Source organism: Egretta garzetta, unplaced genomic scaffold, assembly GCF_000687185.1.
Source record: "Egretta garzetta isolate BGI_Z169 unplaced genomic scaffold, ASM68718v1 scaffold33, whole genome shotgun sequence".
In the NCBI taxonomy this organism is placed as follows: Eukaryota; Metazoa; Chordata; class Aves; order Pelecaniformes; family Ardeidae; genus Egretta; species Egretta garzetta.
Genome location: NW_009259250.1, coordinates 230,467 through 251,495, shown reverse-complemented (window position 1 = coordinate 251,495; position 21,029 = coordinate 230,467). Strand labels below are relative to the sequence as shown.

The 21,029-nt window shown below is 39.4% G+C and overlaps 1 protein-coding gene across 2 annotated transcripts in view; it reads right to left on the bottom strand.

Moving 5' to 3' along the window:
* PIK3CG (phosphatidylinositol-4,5-bisphosphate 3-kinase catalytic subunit gamma) overlaps positions 1–21,029 on the bottom strand; it is a 33,890-nt gene that overhangs the window by 6,374 nt on the left and 6,487 nt on the right. For both annotated transcript variants that reach the window (XM_009636059.2, XM_035891675.1), the window contains exons 3-10: positions 17,131–17,196; positions 16,801–17,026; positions 12,778–12,881; positions 10,283–10,429; positions 8,948–9,038; positions 4,748–4,878; positions 2,118–2,229; positions 3–160 (exon numbers count right to left, since the gene is read on the bottom strand). In XM_009636059.2, the coding sequence (XP_009634354.1) occupies positions 3–160; positions 2,118–2,229; positions 4,748–4,878; positions 8,948–9,038; positions 10,283–10,429; positions 12,778–12,881; positions 16,801–17,026; positions 17,131–17,196 (1,035 nt within the window). The remainder of the gene's footprint in view (positions 1–2; positions 161–2,117; positions 2,230–4,747; positions 4,879–8,947; positions 9,039–10,282; positions 10,430–12,777; positions 12,882–16,800; positions 17,027–17,130; positions 17,197–21,029) is intronic.

Here is a 21,029-nt window from a genome sequence, read left to right as displayed (position 1 = left end):
ACCTGAAATTTATGGAAATGGAGACTTGTCTTCTTTCCGGAAGTCCCCATGACAAACAGAAAATCTGGAGTCAGCACAAAAGGAACTCTTTCCTTATTAATTCCAAGGAAGCTTTTATAATTCCCAAGAATATGGCCAAAATCAATATGGAAAAGGTTACCTTCATAAAGAGGAGAAGAAGTCATGGTTAGGCTCAAATACAATAAACTGTCAAGACGACTTACCTGTATTCACAATAATTCCAAACCCTCTTTTTTGGGGTATATATTATTACTCTTTAGGTCAGAAGAAAAGACTACTTTCTTTCTTTTTTTTTTTTTTTTTTTTTTTTTTTTTTTTTAAGATGTAATTCTGTCCTCTTGGCAAAGTTACTTTTTATTTACCTTTGGCAGTTGTTAAGAACCTGGCAGAACTGCTGTATTTTCTAAACATACACTCACAGCTTTTCAAAAATCAACCAAGGAAAGCCTGTGCCTCAGATTCATAACAATCAGCTCCCAGCACATCACTACATGGAAAAAGCCTGTGGATTTTGTTTAAATACCCATGGGATTCTGGCACTATCCAGCTCTTTGGCTGATGTTGTTCACTAGAACATGCTTCTTCCTCACAGACCTGCATTACCAATTTCTAAACCACTCTGTACTGTGCAGAATAAGTTTGCATTGTCACCCTTTGGATAACTTTGAGATTGTGGTAGGGTATCAGTTCCCAGAAGAGCGATGAAAAACTCTGCTTTTAAGGATCACCTCACCTACAGGGCTGGAGCATGCTGCTGCTCTTCAGATTACTTTATTACTTTCACTGGCAGACAAGATGTAAGGATAAACGGGTATGGTTACTTAAAAACATAGATCTGTAATAGTGGTACACGTATAAAAAAAGATAAAACATCAAATGATGTAAGATGATACTTGACAGTGATCTGTAGATGGAACATCCTTAGATGTTCCAGCATTTCATCCAATTCCCAAGTCCTCCCAAGCTACTGAATCTGACACTCTCTGCAGACCTCTCAGACTGATGTCCTTCTGGCTTCTGTTGCTCAGGACAGCTCCTGTTACAGACTCGAAGGCAAATCCGCGCCTGACCATAACAGAATAACCTTTCTTTCTCTGTCTCCCCTTCTAATGACCTGCCCCTCATTTTCTGCCAATGGGCACTAACATTGCATTGTATCATACATAATGTTGAAATTAAAACATCTCCTTGTCTTCTTTTCCTTAAGGACTTCTGGTGAACTTTTTTACTGTAGTCTTCAATTAGCTCATTTCTGCCTTCAGGGTACTTATTCTCTCTAGCCTTCAACTGGTAAAACTTTAACTTTAATGTGATTAATATTAAATATACAGCCTTCTAACTAAGTATCTTCTGTCTCTTACCATTATGTAAAGACTAATTATGAAGCAAGAGGATCATGAAACTGGAAGCATATTTCCTAGACCAAATAAAACTCCTGCATATGTACTGCTTGTTCTGGGGTCCTTTCTGAGACTTCCATAGGTAGTAAAATTAGGGATCAATCCATGTGCAGCTACAGAAATAATTCCCAAAGCTTGTAACACAAAAAAATTGCAGTTCTTTCAGAAGGATTGCAACCATCCCACAGACTTCAGTAGCAAAACCAACACATTCCATGTGCACTTATTTTCTAGGATTTTCTACAAAGGCATATAAAGATATTATGTTCCTTGGAAGTGAAAACATTCTAGTAACATCTAAATTCTGACACAGATACAGTTCCACTGAACACTGTCAGAACCACGTCCACAGTTCAGACAGGTGAACAGCTATCTGCTTTTTAAAGTTTTTAGATCTTAGATCTAGACACTAAAAAAATTAGTTTTACATTCCTCATGACATAGTTTTAAGAAACTCATCCTGGGAAAAGAACGGCATTATTAATGATAAATATCTAGAGCCCATATGAAGGCCCAAAGGGGTGACAATACATTTTAATGTCACAGGTGGGCCTGAAATTGTAAGCAATGCTGACAGAACAGGATTGTGTCTCTTCATTCATTGGTAAGTGCATTATTTATTAAAATGAAAGATAAATCTAATGAAGTATACACAGTCCCCGCTTCTTCTATGAAATTCTCAAAAAATAAACTCACCTGTTTCTGTAATCATAATGTTGTCGTTGTGCCTGTCTCCTATTCCAAGTACAAAGGTTGCCACACAGTATCCAGCACAAGAATAAACAAATCTTTCCACAGCTGCCTGAAACTAAAAATAAATTTTAGAGATTGTTAAATGCTTCAGTGCTAGAAACTAAATTCAGTCATTCTCAAAGTCACATGCCTTTCTGTCGACATGTATCTATCAACAGTTAGACAAACTGTCTTAGAAAATACACCGTTGCACAGCAGAGATTAAGATCACAGCCTGGCATTGCCCTCGCTGTACTCTGCGAGCAGGCTCTATCCCTCAGCACAAATAAAATACGCATATAGTTGCCCACACTTTCTGAGAAAAAAAGCTGGCAGAAAGCTCTAGTAGTCAGTGGACCTACCTAAGCAAAGGAGTCATGAGTGCCCAAACCTGTATTTAAGTTTTCTAAAAGCCACACTGCCTTTCAGTGTTCTTAGATGTCCTTTCAATCTCTCCTCATGTATCACTTCTAAATACCACTGACAAAGGAGTCACTTTAAAGCATCTTGTTTCTCAGGAGCTCGGCTGCCAGCTGGATGCTGAAGGCTCTTTCACAGACACCGGCGGCTGAGTACAGGGAAAATGAATGGATTTTTCAAACGCATGTAAGTAACACAAACACAACTAAATGGGCTCTGTGCTCCTTTTGCCAGAGGGAAAAATTGGGTCAAAGAACTTCAGTGACAAGCAAGTCCTAACACTGTAAGAGCTTTAGCAGGAAACAAAGCCGATCCAGCTAACAGAAGAGCTGTGGATTTCCAGGAAGCACAGGCTTATGCAGATGACAACGGCTTATTGTTCATGGAGACATCTGCCAAAATATCTATGAACGTAAAAGGGATATTCATGGCAATTGCAAAAAAATTGCCCAAGAAAGAACCACAGAACGGAGGAGTCAACTCTGCCCGAGGAAGAGGAGCAGACCTTACTGAACCCAAGAATCAATGTTGTAACTAAAACATCAGTTGCTTTAAACTGTTCTGAATACTCTTCTGCTTCCTAACTGTTAATAACCATGGAACTGGCGTTCTTAACCTGGCCCAGTACAGCTTCCAAACAGCAAAGAGGCTTATGATAACAGTCATGTTCATAAGGGTTTTTTTGACCTGAATTTTAACATGTGTGTTTCCACCACTGGCTGTAATGTTTCTGCAGCAGAGGAGAGGTGTAAGCGAAATAAAGTTCCTTCAGTTAAAAGGTTTTAAAAATCACTTACCATTAGGCATGTAGAAGAACTACTTTCCATGGACCTAACTGGCCAATTCCTGTAGCCTCAATACTGATTACTGTTATAATAAATAGATTTGGGACTTTTCATAATTCTCAGCTGTGCTTTAAAACCTTTTTAGAAACAAGGTCTAACTTAAACTTACTCACAATATTGATGCAACCAGTTGTTTCTGCAGGTATGTACTGTTTAGTTATACATTCCAAAATTTAGTTATTTAATTACAAATAATACTTGCACAAACTATTTTAAGAACCCTATGCTTGCCGGATAGTGGAGTTTCAGTTTGTACACTGTATGTAAATTATATCAACCCAGTTAGTTATGTAAAGAAATTAGTGATAAATCAAGTTTAACTTAATTTCTAATCTGTTCAGAGGGTACAGACCAGTAAGTTCAACTTTACAACTTAGACTTTTTTTTCCTCTACAACCTGTAAGAGCTCTTCAAGTAAAACCACAACAAACTCTGAATTTAAAAAAATAAAATAAAAAAAAAATGCACGGGCTGGATTGATGGGCTGAGGCCAATTGTATGAGGTTCAACAAGGCCAAATTCCAGGCCCGGCACTTCGGTCACAACAACCCCATGCAACGCTACAGGCTTGGGGAAGAGTGGCTGGAAAGCTGCCTGGCGGAAAAGGACCTGGGGGTGTTGGTCGACAGCCAGCTGAATGGGAGCCAGCAGTGCGCCCAGGTGGCCAAGAGGACCAGTAGCATGCTGGCTTGTATCAGGAATAGTGTGGCCAGCAGGAGAAGGGAAGTGATCGTCCGCCTGTGCTTGGCACTGGTGAGGCCGCACCTTGAATACTGTGTTCAGTTTTGGGCCCCTCACTGCAAGAAGGACATTAAGGTGCTGGAGTGTGTCCAGAGAAGGGCAACAAAGCTGCTGAGGGGTCTGGAGCACAAGTCTTGTGAGGAGCAGCTGAAGGAACTGGGGCTGTTCAGCCTGGAGAAAAGGAGGCTGAGGGGAGACCTTACCACTCTCTATAACTACCTGAAAGGAGGGTGTAGCGAGGTGGGTGTCAATACCTCTTCCCAGGTAACAAACAATGGGACAAGAGGAAGCGGCCTCAAGTTGCAACAGGGGAGGCTTAGATCGGGTATTAGGAAAAATTTCTTCACCAAAAGGATTGTCAAGCATTGGAACAGGCTGCCCAGGGAAGTGGTCGAGTCCCCATCCCTGGAGGTATTTAAAAGACGGGTAGATGAGGTGCTTAGGGATGTGGTTTAGCGGTGGAATGGCAGGGGTAGGTTAAAGGGTGGACTTGATGTGTTTAAAGGGCTTTTCCAACCTAAATGATTCTATGATTCTAAATTAGTAGGGTGCATTTGAAAATCCTACGTAAAAATTCAAAGAATTCACCTTCTCTTCAATCATGCATCTTTCCTTGAGCCACTGGTTTAGTATTTCATCCTTAAATGCACCAGTGTTGCCAACTGTACTCTGCTGAATTTTAGCAATTGTTGTAGCATCTTTCACAATTTCAATCATTCCTAGGGAAAACAAGGAAGAAGTTAGAAGTTGTTATTAAATTTATATCAAAGCATATTAAAAATATGCAATGTTAAATTTAAAACTGTGGGTTTTAAATCAACTGCAGAACTTCATAGGTCATGAGTAGAAATTTCTTTTACAAGAAACAGTGGTTCTTGTTCATTCACAGCTGAAACCAACCAGAGCTCCTAACTAGCCTGGCAGCCCAAACTTCTCCGTGAGAACGTAAAACTTTTTAAAACAGTAAGAATCACACGATGAGTGGGGACCCTCTGCATAAGGCTTTTCCCAAGGAAAGGAACTACCTGATCCCCTGCAGAAGCCCAGGTACCGTTTGCATTCCCACCAGCTTCTCTCCAACTTCACAAGTTTGAGGAGCTGAAGAGAAGCTGCAGCGCTGCAGCAGCCTAGGGATAGCAAGCATTGTCAGAGCTGTGGCAGAGGAACTGAGCTGGCCCACCTGCAGTAAATCCCATTTAAGCTTAAGTGTGTGTATACACAGGAAGGTTCAGAAATACCAGTACACCGTGAGGTATAGCAGTGGGATTGCTGGTGGAAAGCTCTGGCTGTTGGGGCCCAGAGGTTGGTCCCTGAACTGAACAGATCCTCACAAAGGCAAATCAGCACATCACAGCAATACGGTGCAGAAACAAGGACTTGTACTGTTCATACTAACATGGCACGCAGTGAGGGGGAAGCTAGAGAGAAAAGCAGAAACAGAGGCTGGAACGCAACTCTGCACTGAAGCCAAGACAAGCAAATGCAGTCTGCCCTCGCACTGGGCATGCCTGTATGAGGGAAGGTCAGATTTTAGTTGAACTTAATTGGTAACTGGAAATACAGTTGTTTTCTTCCTCTGATTCAAGCTCAACAGTGTCTTTTAGGTAAAAGCCTGGCTTCAGCCACAGCTCAAAGATAAGCAAGCAAACAAAAATATCCCTTTCTCTCTAAAGTGACTCAAAGCAGTTTCTGATTTGGTTTCACTTTGACTCCCTCCCTCCGAAATGGGTGAATTTCTATCTATTCACAGTCCTACTTTTGCAATTACTGAATTATGTGCAAATTTTTTAGTAACAGAGTAACAATGCAGTAATCTCTTCCTGCCCGTGCCTTCCACGCATGGCTGAGTTCATGGCTGAATACTCCCTGGAGGTATTTCTTCTGTCTTGACAGTGGCCAGGGTTTGTTTGTAATAAAACTATTGTGGAAATGTGACCTCCAAAACCCACCACCAACACCACCAAACTAAAAAGCTCTGCATTTTGGTCTGTGCTTGTCAAGCTGTTGTTTTCCTCTTGGGAGTGAGCTCCAGATCACATTCCAGCTGTTGAAAAGGCTTCCCCTGCCTGTGCTCACAAATCTCCCTCTACTGGCCAACAGCTCCTTGATTCCAGAGAAGCGGAGCTGCTGCAGGAGGCATCTTCTGCTTCCCCTTGCATTTAAAATTCCCCCCAGTATAGCTATGTTGATGAGCAGTCTGTAAAGTCCCCAGATTTTAAAGCAGCTGCTAATGAAAACCCTTTACTGACCATTCTCCACTGCACTGCCGAAAGAGTGGTATAAAACCTACACAGAATGTTGTGCAGCTTACTCTGCCCACGTAAATACTTTAAAGGTATCGTGGTAAAAAAAGTTATCTGCTGGAATAGTATAGCTCTACAGGCAAACCCTTCTAAGTATAGACATGCCTCTTGGTAGGTACGGTTAGTCCTAGAGAAGGCTTCAGTAATTGGGATAGAGGATTTCAGCTGGGCTGTATTCAACTGGGATGAAGTGCAGCAGTAAATGCACTACGCTATGTGTTTCTGGGGATCTGCTGTACTAAAGCAGGTGACTCTTATATTAAGTGCCAGCTAGAACTTCTTAAATTTGGCAGTGATGCAGCATAGTAAGTAGTGTAATTGTATTGCAAAGCCGGGAGCATATGGCCACGTCAAAGGAAGAGAGAATAGGCTATGATCTTTTACCAGGGACACATACAGAAAGTTCCTCCTACAGAGGTCTATTTGGCAGCAGCAGTGGAGAGGATGGATGTTACCAAAATTGCAAACTACATCGAATGCAGATGTCTTCAACAGACTGAGAAAGCTCTTACACAGGAGGGGATGCCAGCCCCAGGTGTAAGACACCCGGCTGTTTCCCTGGGCTCAGTGTAGAATGAGGTACTGTCCTTGGCTCAGTACACAGAAACTGCCTCAAGCTCCACAGAAATACTAAGAGGAAGGGAAGAAGACCACATATGAATATTGTGAAAGAACATTTGAATGCCACTACTCTCTGTTTTTCTTCCAAACAAGCATAAGCTCTACATCAAAGTGTCCCACATTGGGTATTACTAATTTAGGCTGCAGGTATTCTCGGCAAACTGGAGTCTTTATGTGATTAACCATGCCTCTACTGTGGTGCTGAAAGGATGCTAAATTCTTACATCTCCCCCATGAGTATAGGAAAAAAACCCTATTATTTCCTTGAGATAAAAGAATGGGGAGTCAATTAAGAATTCATGAAAGAATAATGAAGTCTGTAACTTGAATATAAGAACGCTAGGATCACTGACAGAATTCCTCCACCTTCCTCCATTATTTCAATACGTTACATTGTCTTAAGATGATTTTAAACAAAATCAAATTAAATCCTAACAATCTCTCTAAAAAACTGGGTTTGTTACAACATACCTAAAGGAGAGGAAAAAAGCCAACCCTCCTTATATTTAGTTAGTTACTATTTTGATATATAACATTCCATTTCCTTTACTATTAGAATTCTATTGATACAATTTATTTAAAACAGTTAAATTAGGAGAAAGGAAACTCCTTTGTGTCACACTACCAAGTATTTTGTCAGTGAGTTTGGGTTTTCTGCATTGCTGAAATATCTTGAAGTCAAAAGAAAGGATGGTAAAAATTTTATGTGGCAACGGATTTTAGAGAGGAAGTACATTACAGATATGCATTAAAGAGAGTTCTTAATTTTACTGGGACTCAGTTCATTATTCTTTGATCCATAAAGCAAAATATATTGCTGAAAAAGAAAAGAACTAAAAAGCTGAAGATCACAGGAGACACACAGCAATATTTATATTATCATTATTTTATCAATCCACGCAGTTACTATCATACTGCCAGCTACGCTGATGACAGGAATTAGCAAACTTGCTAGTTTTTACACATGTTCAAGCTTTAAGTAAATGGCAGAGCTGTACTTGCTAATCTGTCTCACTGATGTGCTGTTTATATCAGACAAAGCATTTTTTTCAACACAAAAGCTTCATTTGTGCATGGCCAGTTTTTCTAAGCTGAGGAGCCTTTCCTCCAGCCAATTGTTCAAGAACTGCTCAGCAAAATTGACTCTACAGTCAATTCTGTATTAGCTGGATACTAGGAAACTGCAATGTGTGGATGTGCTAGGGTACATAATGCATGCAAATTCAACCACAAAGAGTCAGTTTGGAGCCATCAGGATGTATAAATTATACATCAGTTTGGCATTTCTGGATGTAATTTGACTCTTCCAGAGCTGATCAGGTTGCTCTACGCACCACCGCACAGTTCTCCAGAACCTTTGTAAGCAACTACTTGATTTCTCCCACCGTGAATTCTGGAAAATAGATCTGCAGGAACTAATGTTCACTGAGAAATACTGCCCGAGCACCCTGTTGAGTAATGCTGTTGCTTCTATGCAGTATAGGGTATGAAGCCTTAGGTCAGGAAAAAACCATAAATGTTTTGCTATTTTAACTCCTTTCTCTATTTTATTCTCATCAAGACTTTAAAACACATCTTCAATAAGTCACTCACTTTTACCACTTTTTCCTACCAAATATTGTTATTAAAGAGAAACTTGCAGTGGGACCAAACAGTTGGACTTGGACAGGAATCACAGTCGTGAAGCCAGCGCAGCAGTTAAGGACACCCATCAGAAAGGCAGAAACCACAGCTAAGATGTCACTGAGGCTGCTCACAGAAAGTGTAATGAACTGCTATTTATCTCAGGACCACTAGAATAGTTCTCCTAAACACAGCTTCTGTAACTATGGTATTTTCAATTTCTAATCACATCATCACATACCTATTTTGTTCCCTGTAGAAATACAGCCATACGGTAACAAACAGAGGTCCAAGGATTCTGCTTCCCAAATGGATTCCATAATTCGAAGAATCTAGTAAAAGCAAATGTATACACTAAGTCATTTAAAATTCTTTGAACATTATTTATTGCTCACACAAATAACACTACCCAGATGTCTAAGATGGGGCTAAACTTACTTGTCTATTTTACAGATTAAGAGATAAATACAGAAAGTGTGCAGCCATTCAAGATTATCAGTTACCAAACCTAGGTTCATATTTATATTTATCTGTCCTGTGGCCAGGCAATCTCTACTGTTTTATAAAGTATTAATAAACGATTTCTACATGAGCTGAGATTGAATACATTAGCAAGTATGTTCATTTTTTCCCATCAATATCCCCAAAGTGCTAACAAACCAGTTTGTCAGAACAATCACTGGAATATTGCTAGAGCAATGCTACCTACTGATTTTTTTCATTTGTAACTTCAACCATTGCATAAATAAATGATAAAAATGCTTCATCAGAAAAACAGGCCGTCTTGCAGTAAATAACATTCCTTCTCCAGAACACCAAAATGTGAAGTACGTATGGCACACGGCAGGAAAAACGGTAACGGTGTGTACTGGGTCTGGCTGGGATGAAGTGAATTTTCTTCATAGCAGCTCGTATGGTGCTGTGGTTTAGGTCAGTGCCCAAAGCAATGCTGGTAACACACTGATGTTCCAGCTGTTGCTGAACAGCGTTTGCAGAGCGTCAAGGCTGCCTGTTTCTCGCTCTGCCCCACTGTGAATAGATCAGGGGTGCACAAGAGGTTGGGAGGGGACACAACCAAGGCAGATGATCTGAACCAACCAAAAAAACGTTCCATCCTGAAAAACGTCATGCCCAGCAACAAAACAGAGAGGAAGGGGGTTAGCAGGTTAACCATCTTTTGTGCAGGAACTGTCTGAGCATTGGTCTACACTTGGGATGTGGTGAGTGACTGCCTTCGCATCACTCGCTTTGTTTTCTTTCTCTTTTCTTCCACTTCTCCTTTGCTTATTAAAAAATTTTTATCTCAACCCACAAGTTTTCTTGCCTTTACTCTTCCTTTCCTCTTTCCCCATCCCACCAGGGTTAACCCACGACACAGTAACATAAAAAAATAGTACAAGAAAGAAGATCCAGTTTTGATTTCAGCCTTGCCATACACAGTTTAAAAAACAAAAGACAACCTCATATTTCATATGGACAGTAAAGGTAAGGTGTACACACTCATGGAAAAGTAAAATAATTTTGAAATATTTAAAAATATTCATGTTATTAATTTTATACATTTTAGCTATCATACCTGTAAAATAAGCATGTCCTGACGGAGGTCATCTCCATGTTTGAAGATTATGCCTATGGTTTCATTTGATAGAGCTGTTGGATCTGCACATTTAAACTCAAGCCAGAGGGGCTTCTTCTTAGATGCCATTACTTTACATTTTTCTATCTGTGAAAGACACATTCATTGCTAGCCATTGTACTCCAACATCAACACAACTAACCATTTTACATATGGTTAGTTACATACAGTAAGCTACAGAGTAGTTTACCAACTTCCAATCAGTTATACCACAAGAAACACACTGAAAGCACATGTAAGGAATGGTATTCAATTGCCACATAAAGCCTCACTGAACCTGCACAACTTTTAACACTGTCCATGACAAAGGAAAAAGCATGCCTTGACTCTCTGAAACTGGATTTAGCTTGTAAATCTGCTTCAGACAGAAAAAAAACTGTTTTAAACCAGGAATAAGAGATTCTGACAAAACTGGCGAATAATGGACCCTCACAACAGCACTTGGACAGGCACTTTGCAAAACCAGAACATAATCATTGTCCAATGCAATTTACCACATCATCCACCCTTGTGACTTCTAGCAACTTCAGTTATTCCAGATTGCTTGATTCAATTGCCTTAGCAAGTCGTTCAAACTCATGGGGAAAATGGCATTTGTGAAACTAATTTAACACCATCATTCATAAAATAGGAAAATGAATTCCCTATTTAGTTTTATTACATTTTTAATCTTGAGAAATTCAGCACTGAAACTACTGAAATTGCATTGTTCCAAATGTTTTCTTAACTAATTATGTCTGATACAACTGTAGTATGTAATACTTTCTATTCTGGAAATCCTGGTTCATTGTTGAGTATTACTGTGTACAATAAAGCCATCTAAAATAATAAAAGCAATTGCACATTAGTGTTTGAGAGCTGACAGAATCGATGACATCAGAGAAGAGTATTTTGGAATATTCATGTTTCACACACTGAGATTCTGAGCTTGTAGTTTAAAACAAAACAGGTTTTACCATCCTTATTTTAAAAAGGAAAGAAGTTGTTACATCTTTGAACTTAATAAAAATACTGATTTTGCTCCTAGTATTTGGTTTGGACTAGTCAAATTTCAGGGTTTGAAGATTATGAACAAGTAGCACTTGCTAGAATGAAGATGAAATGAAAGCTTGCCAATACAATTTATCAAATATTCTTGTTCATATAGTTTGGGGGGAAAAAAAAAAGGTTCTGACCCATCTGTTTTTAACACAGCTACTTTCCCTTGTAAATCTACTGCTTCCTTCATCTAGGAAGGTCCTGGTAGAGCTGAATACTTCCTACATGAAAGAAAACTAGAAAATCCAGAAAGATCTTTTGCTTTATTTTGAAATCCACTTTTTGTCACACAGTTGTGACTTCTGCGCACAAAAGACTAAAAAAAGAGAAATACAGTCAAGAAAATAATATTTAAGAAGCCGCAAGTTCTGTATTTCTGAGTAAACAACGTTTGAATTGACTTTTGTACTGACAGTACCTCAGTCATGCCCAGCTGGGAGGTGTTTAACTCTCTCAGCTTGAAGATAGACTAGCTTATAGCCTGTCTATCAAGGCACAGGTTTATTTAACAGGATATGGCCATATGTAGACAACTAGTATCAGTTACCCAAATTAGTACCCTACTATGCAGCAATTCCTTAGGTTGGATGGTTTGTCTGTCCTTAGCTAAGAGAAAAATGAAGGGGTTCTTTCTTTACAGGCTCCTTGCTGCACATCAAGTGAATCCAAGGATTTTCACTGTGCTTCTTTACCCAAAACTTACATTGCAAAGCAGATACATGAGCCAATTCCCTTTCACTATACATCTGCTGATTTATTAATCTTGTTTTTAACTCTGAGTCGACATAAGCAATTGCAAAACTGGAGGCAGTAACACAGAAAATCCCAAGTGTTTATTAAGGTATTTCTAACAAAATCTTAATGTATTTTCTAATAAAAGCCACAAAAGCAACATAGAGAGATTGAAAAATCAGAAATAGCTACATCAGACATTTTTGTTAGTAAGATGAAGGTCTAGACCTAAACCTTAACAACAGATATAAATCAGGCTAAAACAAAGAAAGTAACTGGAGGAACAGAAACTGAATATCCCAAAGCCCATGAAGTCAGATAAAACAGTTTTATACAGGTATTTAATGTAAAAAAAAAAAAAAAAAGAAAAGAGTCAGTTACCTGATTTCATCCTGGATTAAACTAATGGAAAAATAATAATTGCCATTTAATGATTAGGATTTTATGGGTTGCTGCATTTTTTAGTGCATGGTTGCATGTCATTACATTTAGAAAAATACTAATAGTTTTGGGAACAAAAACTTACTGAGTCCATGAAATGTCATTGTATTCACAGTGTAATAAGACCCTTAGATGTATTAGCAAAAATTTTTACCAAGCAACACATACTTGCAAATAGGAGATGTTTTTCAAAGAGGATTTGTAGAAGCTCAGAGTATACTTACTACTAGGGCTCCTGCTCTTAGCCCAGGATCATACGGAACTCTAAAACTTTCTGGAAGTTTGCTGCTCTGCAGTTTTTCAAGCTTTTGTCTCAGCTGTGCAATAACTGCAATTACAAGTAAGAAAACTCAATGAAATCAAAAGTTGAAAGGCAAAAATGTTATAGGTGATGAAACATGCTAAGCATCATGATTCTTAAATTGCTTTCCTCAGGGATCTCCTGATTTGAGGAATGGAGAAAGACTCTTTAACTTGCACTATCAATGGTCAGGGCTGTTTCAGACACCTAAGGGTAAAGTCTTCCAGCACCTCACAAGCCACGTGCCCTCTACACAGTGTTAGAAGCACTGCACAGTGCTTGGTGTTCTTCTGAAGACTCAGGAGATTACACTAAAATGTCACCTTTCATTTAAAAAGCAAAACAAAACAGCACAACACAGCAGAAAACATTTTGCCCTTATAACTGCCAAGGAAACATTGAACTCTCTACCCCAAAGGCTCAGAAGGAGGAGGCATTTAAAATTTTCCAGTGTTATCCTGACCTATCTCATTGCTCTTGCAGACAGACTTGTGGCTTTTGAATTCCTGGAGTCAATTACACTGTAATCATAAGGACTCCAACTATAGAGATACTGCATTTCCTACCCTCCTAAAACTGGTTTCATAGTGCAGCCTTATTAATCTCATTCCAGTAAGAAGAAAATTTGCTGTATATTTATATGAACAAGCATTTTAATGTTCATATATAAACCGAATCTTTTCATTCATAAAACCTCAAGCTTCTGATTCTTCAGCTTAGCACAGTACGCATTATACTACATACGATGCACTTGGTTCATCTCAGCTAGCAGCTGTTAGCAGCATAAGCAATACACTGGCTGTTACCCATTGTTGGGACAGACCTGAGCACTGTTCTGAAACAAACTGTAGCTACACAGCAGAGGCTGCATATACACGTTCAAGTAATTTTGGAGATAAAAATTGAAGAGCCAAAAAAACTGTAATACGAAAGTCAGACATGGACCTGGATACTTAATATACAAAATCATAAAATCAATCATACAATCATAGAATGGTTTGGGTTGGAAGGGACACTAAAGGTCATCTAGTCCAACCCCCCTGCAATGAGCAGGGACATCAACTGGATCAGGCTGCTCAGAGCCCAGTCCAACCTGGTCTTGAATGTTTCCAGGGACGGGGCATCTCCCCCCCCCCTGGGCAACCTGCTCCAGTGTTTCACCAGCCTCATTGTAAAAAATTTCTTCCTTAAACCTGGTCTGAATCTACCCTCCTTTAGTTTAAAACCATTATCCCTTGTCCTACCGCTACAGGCCCAGCTAAAAAGACTGTCCCCGTCTTTCTTATAAACCTCCTTTAAGTATTCAAAGGCTGCAATAAGGTCTGCCCGCAGCCTTCTTTTCTCCAGGCTGAACAATCCCAACTCTCTCAGCCTGTCCTCATAGGAGAGGTGCTCCAGCCCTTGGATTGTTTTTGTGGCCTCCTCTGGACCTGCTCCAACAGGTCCATGTCCTTCTTGTGCTGAGGGCTCCAGAGCTGGACGCAGCACTCCAGGTGGGGTCTCACCAGAGCAGAGCAGAGCAGAGGGGCAGAATCCCCTCCCTCGACCTGCTGGCCACGCTGCTTTTGATGCAACCCAGGATATGGTTGGCCTTCTGGGCTGCCAGCACACATTGCCTGCTCACATCCAGAAAATGAAGATATTTCAAAAGTTGCTAGCAGATTAAGAAAGTCAAGCCAAAAGAATTACCTGGGAACTCTCAGAAAACATATGTTAGATTTATCCCAAAGGCTTCTAGTAAAGAACTACCTAGCAGTGCCAAGTGACCAATGTGGTATCTCCTCTGGTAAAAAGTAAATAAATCTGACAGCAAGATACAGGAGCTAATAAGTGGACTTTATGATTAGACACCTTTCAAAGAAATAAAACCAAACCAAAAAAATGCCTAGGCTGTATTAACTTGGGTCATGAAACAGCTTTCTAAAGTATAACTATTGATTTCCTAGACAAATCTAGCTTGATTTCAGTAAGTCTCCTCATTGCACTGTAATGCAATTTGAAAACTGTATGCCAACCAATTGGTGCTAGTAAAGATTAGGAATTAGCTGATTTTAAAAAGTAAGTGAAAGCGCTTGCTAAAATGATTTCAAGTTGATCTGGCTTAAGAACAAAGGGCTATGCATTTTAAGAGAAGAAGCAGCTGCATAGACACATTCTTGGGAGTCAAATCATGTAATAGAGCAGTGATGAAGGCAGATAATCCTATGCAAACTGTAAGATTATGATCTTAAGAATTTGTTTATCTATTATTACTCACTACGTTCAAATATAAGTGAAAAGTGAAAGAAACAGATTGTCAGCATGATTGCTGCTGGACTAACATGGACCTAACAGGAAAGAATTTATTCTTTAAAAAAAATCCACAAACACCGGAGGAAGAAAAATATATACAAGAACAGATGACTCTGCATGACAGAATGAAATGAAACAGACCAAAACATTCAGACTGAAAATATAAACAACCATGAACTTTAGAAATTATGTGGCAAAAAAGAAGCAATAAACTAAAGAAGAGATTTTAGGATATACATTCCAAAAAATATAAGAAGTAGAGGGTGCCTGTAGGAAAAATCGTATCCTCAATAATCTGAGAATATATCAAATCAGATATAGCATTAGTAGGACACTCCACAGTTTCAGGAAGCCCTATTCAGTGAAAATGTCAATTATATAAGTTAGCTTTCAATGTTCTGCTGTACGTTACATACAAAGATTCTTTAACTTCAAAACCTGGTGGGTGTTAATGTGATTGCTTTCTCTTGAAACTTTTCTTCTTTGCCCACATAACCTTCAAAGATAATGTATTATGGAAACCACTGCTGTTACAGACAGGTATATCTGCAAGGCTGTAAAGTTTCTTTCCAAAACATGGGATTCTGACCAAATATATTTACATTATAGAACATTTTATGATAAATTTTAGAAAGTTCTTTACAAAGAATATTTTATATGGGGGTTCAGTAAGTCCCCTAACTCACACTATGTGGTAACATAACTGATATTACATTATATATTGAAGAATAAATGTATATTTTCTTAAAATTTCTTTTGAAACACCACCACAGCCACTTCTGCATAACCAGGGTGGAACAGCTTTCCGAACCAAGGACTTCCTGGCCTGGAATGTATCAGGCTGAAAACGCAGGAAGAGCTGGTTTCTCTACAGCTTTTAGAATTTGAATAATGCCGTATATCTTCTCACACTTACTCCTAACACCAAGCAACTAACAGGAATGATGACAAACAACCTTTTAAGGAAGTCAGAGGATGGGTGGAAAAAAAGGCATGCAAAACCCAGAGGTAAACAGGCATTGCATAACCCTGCTGTGGCTTCCAAAGCAGTGCTTACAGGAACTAGAAATAACAATACCACATCTGTTCTCACAGGACTCCTATTCAGCACATCGCAAAGCCCCAAAGATGTGCTCTGTATATTCACTGCTGATCCACCAGCTACTTTCATGGCCTAGCAGAGGCTGTACTGGACTCCTCCCCGGTCTTCTTGCCAAGAGTCTTTTAGGGCCTGCTTAGGGTAAGGCTGTGTTTCTTGGCAAGCGTCACTTTTCCTCTTTATTTCCAGTTAATATTTGTGTCCTGGGTTGTTTCTTTCTTCAGTACTGGCATTCAGCTAAGGGTTATGTACAAGACCATAGCTGTTTCCCAGTTGCATGGCGCGAGGTTCAAGAAGATAAGCCAAAGCACAGGAATGTACTGGGTGTCTATAACACTGGTATTCTTCCCCATTTGGGGTGGAATGAGCACACATATGTATCATTGGTTCAATCACTATCAAATTACACTGGCATTTTAAAGAAGTAACAATGATGCCCTTTGACAGTAATTTATCCATGAATTTTCAAAATAAACAGTACAATTTGCTGCCTAGATTTTCACACCCAAAGAGAAAAAACAATATTATTACAAAGAAATGCCTGTTCGCAAATACCTTGAGAAGTGACATCATACTTTTCTGCAGAAACTGATTTTATCTCCATTGTGACTTTATGCAGCAATTCAATTACTTGAACCTGCTTCATGAAATCGTGTAGCATCGCTTTTCCACAGCCCCTAAGATAGGCTTCTAAGATGACCGCAAACCTCTGCTGGTAATGCATGGACTGGGCAATCTCGCTTCTTAAGAACCAAAACAAGAAGTGACCAATTCTTTTGTTCTAGAGGTGAAAAAAAAACCTACAATCAACATGCATTTCTTGACAAAGGGTTTTAATAATGCCAGTAACTTTAGCATAAGTTGGCTGTATTTTGGAATACTTACTCTCAAACCCCGTTTTAGCAGAAATCTGGCTAATGCACTGTCATGATATGGCTCAAATTTCACAGCCTGAGGAATATAAAAATAGAAGGCACGTTATCAACATATTTAAGATCCCATCGCCCTTACACTTTACCAACGACATCTAGAGAGCTCATTGCTGCAAGAGGAGAAAATGTATAACAAAACAGGTCATTTGAGGAAACAAAGTTGAAAAAAAACAAAGCAAGGCTTCTCTGTGTTTGATTCAAGAAGCACTTTTTATTTGCAACAGGTTCTTTTCAGGTATATTATTAATGTGACAAAGAAAGCAATACAGAGAGTCAGCAACCAGCAAGACCGATCTCAGCTCGTGAAGGCACGTGAACAAAGCAACATCATTCTCAGGCCGTAGCAAAAACCAGCAAGATCAGAAAACACTCTGCAGTCTGACTGACACACAGAAGGCTTGAAAAGATTATTGCCAAATGAAATGATGTATTTGTAATCACTCTTTAATGAAAATTTCAGCAATAAAGCACTGTTTTTTGACAACATCTGCCACTTTGGGACTGGGGCACCAGGGTTCACTGCTTGGTTCCCCAGCAAGCATGGGATACAGGAACAGCTTTTTGGAGCACCTAATCTCAGGCATTCTGGCCTTTAGCCCCTACATGAACCACAAAATAGAATAATGGCTCTGATGCACATCCTATATTAATGGAGTACAATTAAGAGAAAGACTTCACCAGAGCTTTTTTTTTAATGACTCTGTGAGCAGATGTATTTTTTTCTCTTCCAACAGCCGCTCCCCTGCACCCAAGCCCACAGATATTTCCAAGCTACTGCCAAAAAACAGCAGAAACAAAAAGTCAACAACTTTGGATTTATTTTGCCGTTATTCTCCCCCCCCCATCCCAGTAACCAAGTGAATTGGTCTAAAATGATCACAATTCCAGGTACCGGGCTCTGCCAGGGAACTTGCCCACTTCAAGTGGTTTTCCAGCAGCTTCTTTCCCATTGCTTGAGGGTCTCAAGTTTATAGGAGGTTTGTATTAAGACTAATGGGGGGAAAAAAAAAAGATATGCATGTATATCCCATGGCAAGAAAAAAGCAAGAAGAAGGATACAATCTCTGGAATAAAGTCACAAAATCCCTATCGTGGACAGAGGAGGTTGGTGAATGGCTTCAGGTTCTGGAAACAGAGAGCCAGGAAACAGCACGTAGGGAGATTAAGGGAAAACAAAGGGATGTGCAGAGCGCCGGGTGCATGTAGTACGCTCAGCTTTCAGAAGCAACAAAGTATGCAAACCTCCAGCGATAGTTATTCACAGAATATAACGGCTCTTTCAAGATCACTGTGGTCTGCAGCTTGCAAAGAAGCAACCAAGCCATCAGCAGAGGTCTACTAAATTCATCAAACAAATCACAGGGTTTTATAAACTCTTAAAAATACTGTGGCACACAATTGTGTTTCTTATTATTAAAATATCAATGCTGTTTCTGAGATGTAAATTGTCCTGTGGTTTTATTCAACAGAAAAAAAAGAAAAGAAAAATCAAGTTTTTTCAGTGAACCTTCTAGAATGAACTGACTTGTAAAAATGCTAAGAAGACTTGTTCTTTCCAGCTGCTGGCTAAGAGACAGACAAGAAAGCCAAGCACCAGACTTGCCCTTCTACAGTATCATAATTCTGCAAGAACTGTCTTGACCGTCTCTGCAATACTGTTTTATTTCCCCAAGCAACACCATCTTATTTAGGAAAGATAATGAGAATTCACAAACATAAACTGATTTAAAAATATATAGATCCTTTTACTTTGTGTATGAGATTATGAGGTATGAGGGGTTTTTTATAATAATTAATTTTCACTGCAATAAGGCACCCAAAAGCAATCATTATTACATAAATTCAAATGGATTTGCTTACAGTTCCAAGAAAGCCTATTAAAAACCTCATTGTGCTATATACTTTGCTGAATGTTCTCAGTGCATATCCCTGAAAAACAATTTAAGAATGAAATACAGCCAAACAACCAGCCATTGCTTCAAAACAAAACCTCCTTATAATAAGGTTGCAAATATATCTTAACATAAAGGAGTATTGGAAAAATGTATTATGAGGATCCTTATTATGCTTACGTTTTAGAAATAATTATTTTTAAAAGTCAATCCCATTTTTCTTTTTTCTTCACAAAGTCAAATATCAACATTTGAATAGCAACAATAAAAGCTAGCCATTAAAAAATGCCTGCTGGCACTCTCACTGCCATATACAAGCAGTACAGTTGCTGGTGGTTGTTTCACAATGGATTTTCTTGTATTTTAACCATCCTACCCCTGTTTTATCAACTGCACAGAGAACAGCACACTTTTATAGGAAGCTCAGTAGGTTTATTTATGGCATGGCTTCTATTTGGGATAAACCTGGGGGGAAATAAAATGTTTGTTTGATTTCTAACTCTACTGGGAGGTAAAATGAGACTATCCTGTGCAGAGCGAAATAAGCCATAAAGCTTTCACGAAGGCACGCGTGTGAAAAGCCATGACCATTTGCAGAAGAGACGTCTTGGATGTGTCCATTAGAGCAGAGGAATGGCTGACATCCATTCTCTGAAAAATGTGGATTTTCAAATGCACTGTGGTACCAATACTTTGCTGCAGGATGCTGACAGCCTACGCTCCGTTGTTAGCCCAGGAAGGAAAGAGAAGGAAGCAGCAGAGAGGTAAAAGTTGGGGTCTCATATTTTTTTCCTGTTTGGGGATGGCAATCTGCTAGTTTCTTACTACATCTCTTACTAGAAATGACACAGTGAAGTTAAGCTACTGTGATTTTATGCTACAGTGATGTAATTTACTGTTAGAGATATTATTCTTTTTAAAACACTCCAGATTTGTACTTCCTGAAAACAAATAATTTCAAGAACAACTGGAAAAACCCCAGTATTTCCCCCATTCTCTCAGGCATTTTGATACCAACCAATCACCATCCCAAGCCCCTAATTTGGACACAAAAGCGAATAAAATTGCTGAGCCACATGTAGACAGCAAAAGCTCAGAAGCCAAGCATATATATAGCAGCAGCTACGTGGGAGGCCCAATGAGGTAACCGTAGAGACTCCTCTGGTTCATGCAGAAGCGCATAAATTCTGCCTGGGGAGCCTAATCTTCAGACAAGCAAAGACAAGGCTAAAAAGGCCTTGTTTAAAGCACTACTGATGTGCAGCAAAATCTGAAATACTAACTTCATTTTCCTGGGAACCCAGGCTCTCTCTGAACCCACAGAAATTAAAAGCCCCACCCCGCAGCTTCCCTGGCTGCAGCAGTTCCTTTTTGGTTCGTTTTTTTTTTTTTTTTTTAATTTTGAAAGCCAATTTTATCCTCTGATTCTTTGAAAAAAGTATTTCCTGCTCTGCGGGGCAACAGCCTTTCTGCATGAACCAGAGCCCTGCCGGGTGTGGGAAGCCTGCAGAGTCGCCTTGCTTCAGGGGACGCGTTTACCAGGAAGAACTGCAGGGTTACACCTTTCATCAGCCATCGGATGTGACTTTGCTGCTGACAGGCTGCCCAGCTCCGGCACCGTGTTGTGAAAAAGCAAACAAACCAATTTTCTTGTATAACTGATATAAACCTTCCTGATGTTTCATCTGGCAGATCCGCACACAAAGCAATTCAAATCGATAGATGGTGATTCACTGCCATTAAAACCACAATTTTTCACCCAACTTCCCAGAATGAATGAACCTTACTATGGAGTCCTAGCAACCCTTTATTTACTTTTTAAAAATTTTTGGAAGATTCTAGATAAATTTGGTCCCCTTAACAGTACAAGACTGAAGTCATTGCAACATACTATATAACTACACTGTTATTCTTGACCTAATAACCAACCCCAAATTTTTCTTTAGGCCTTGCCCATGTC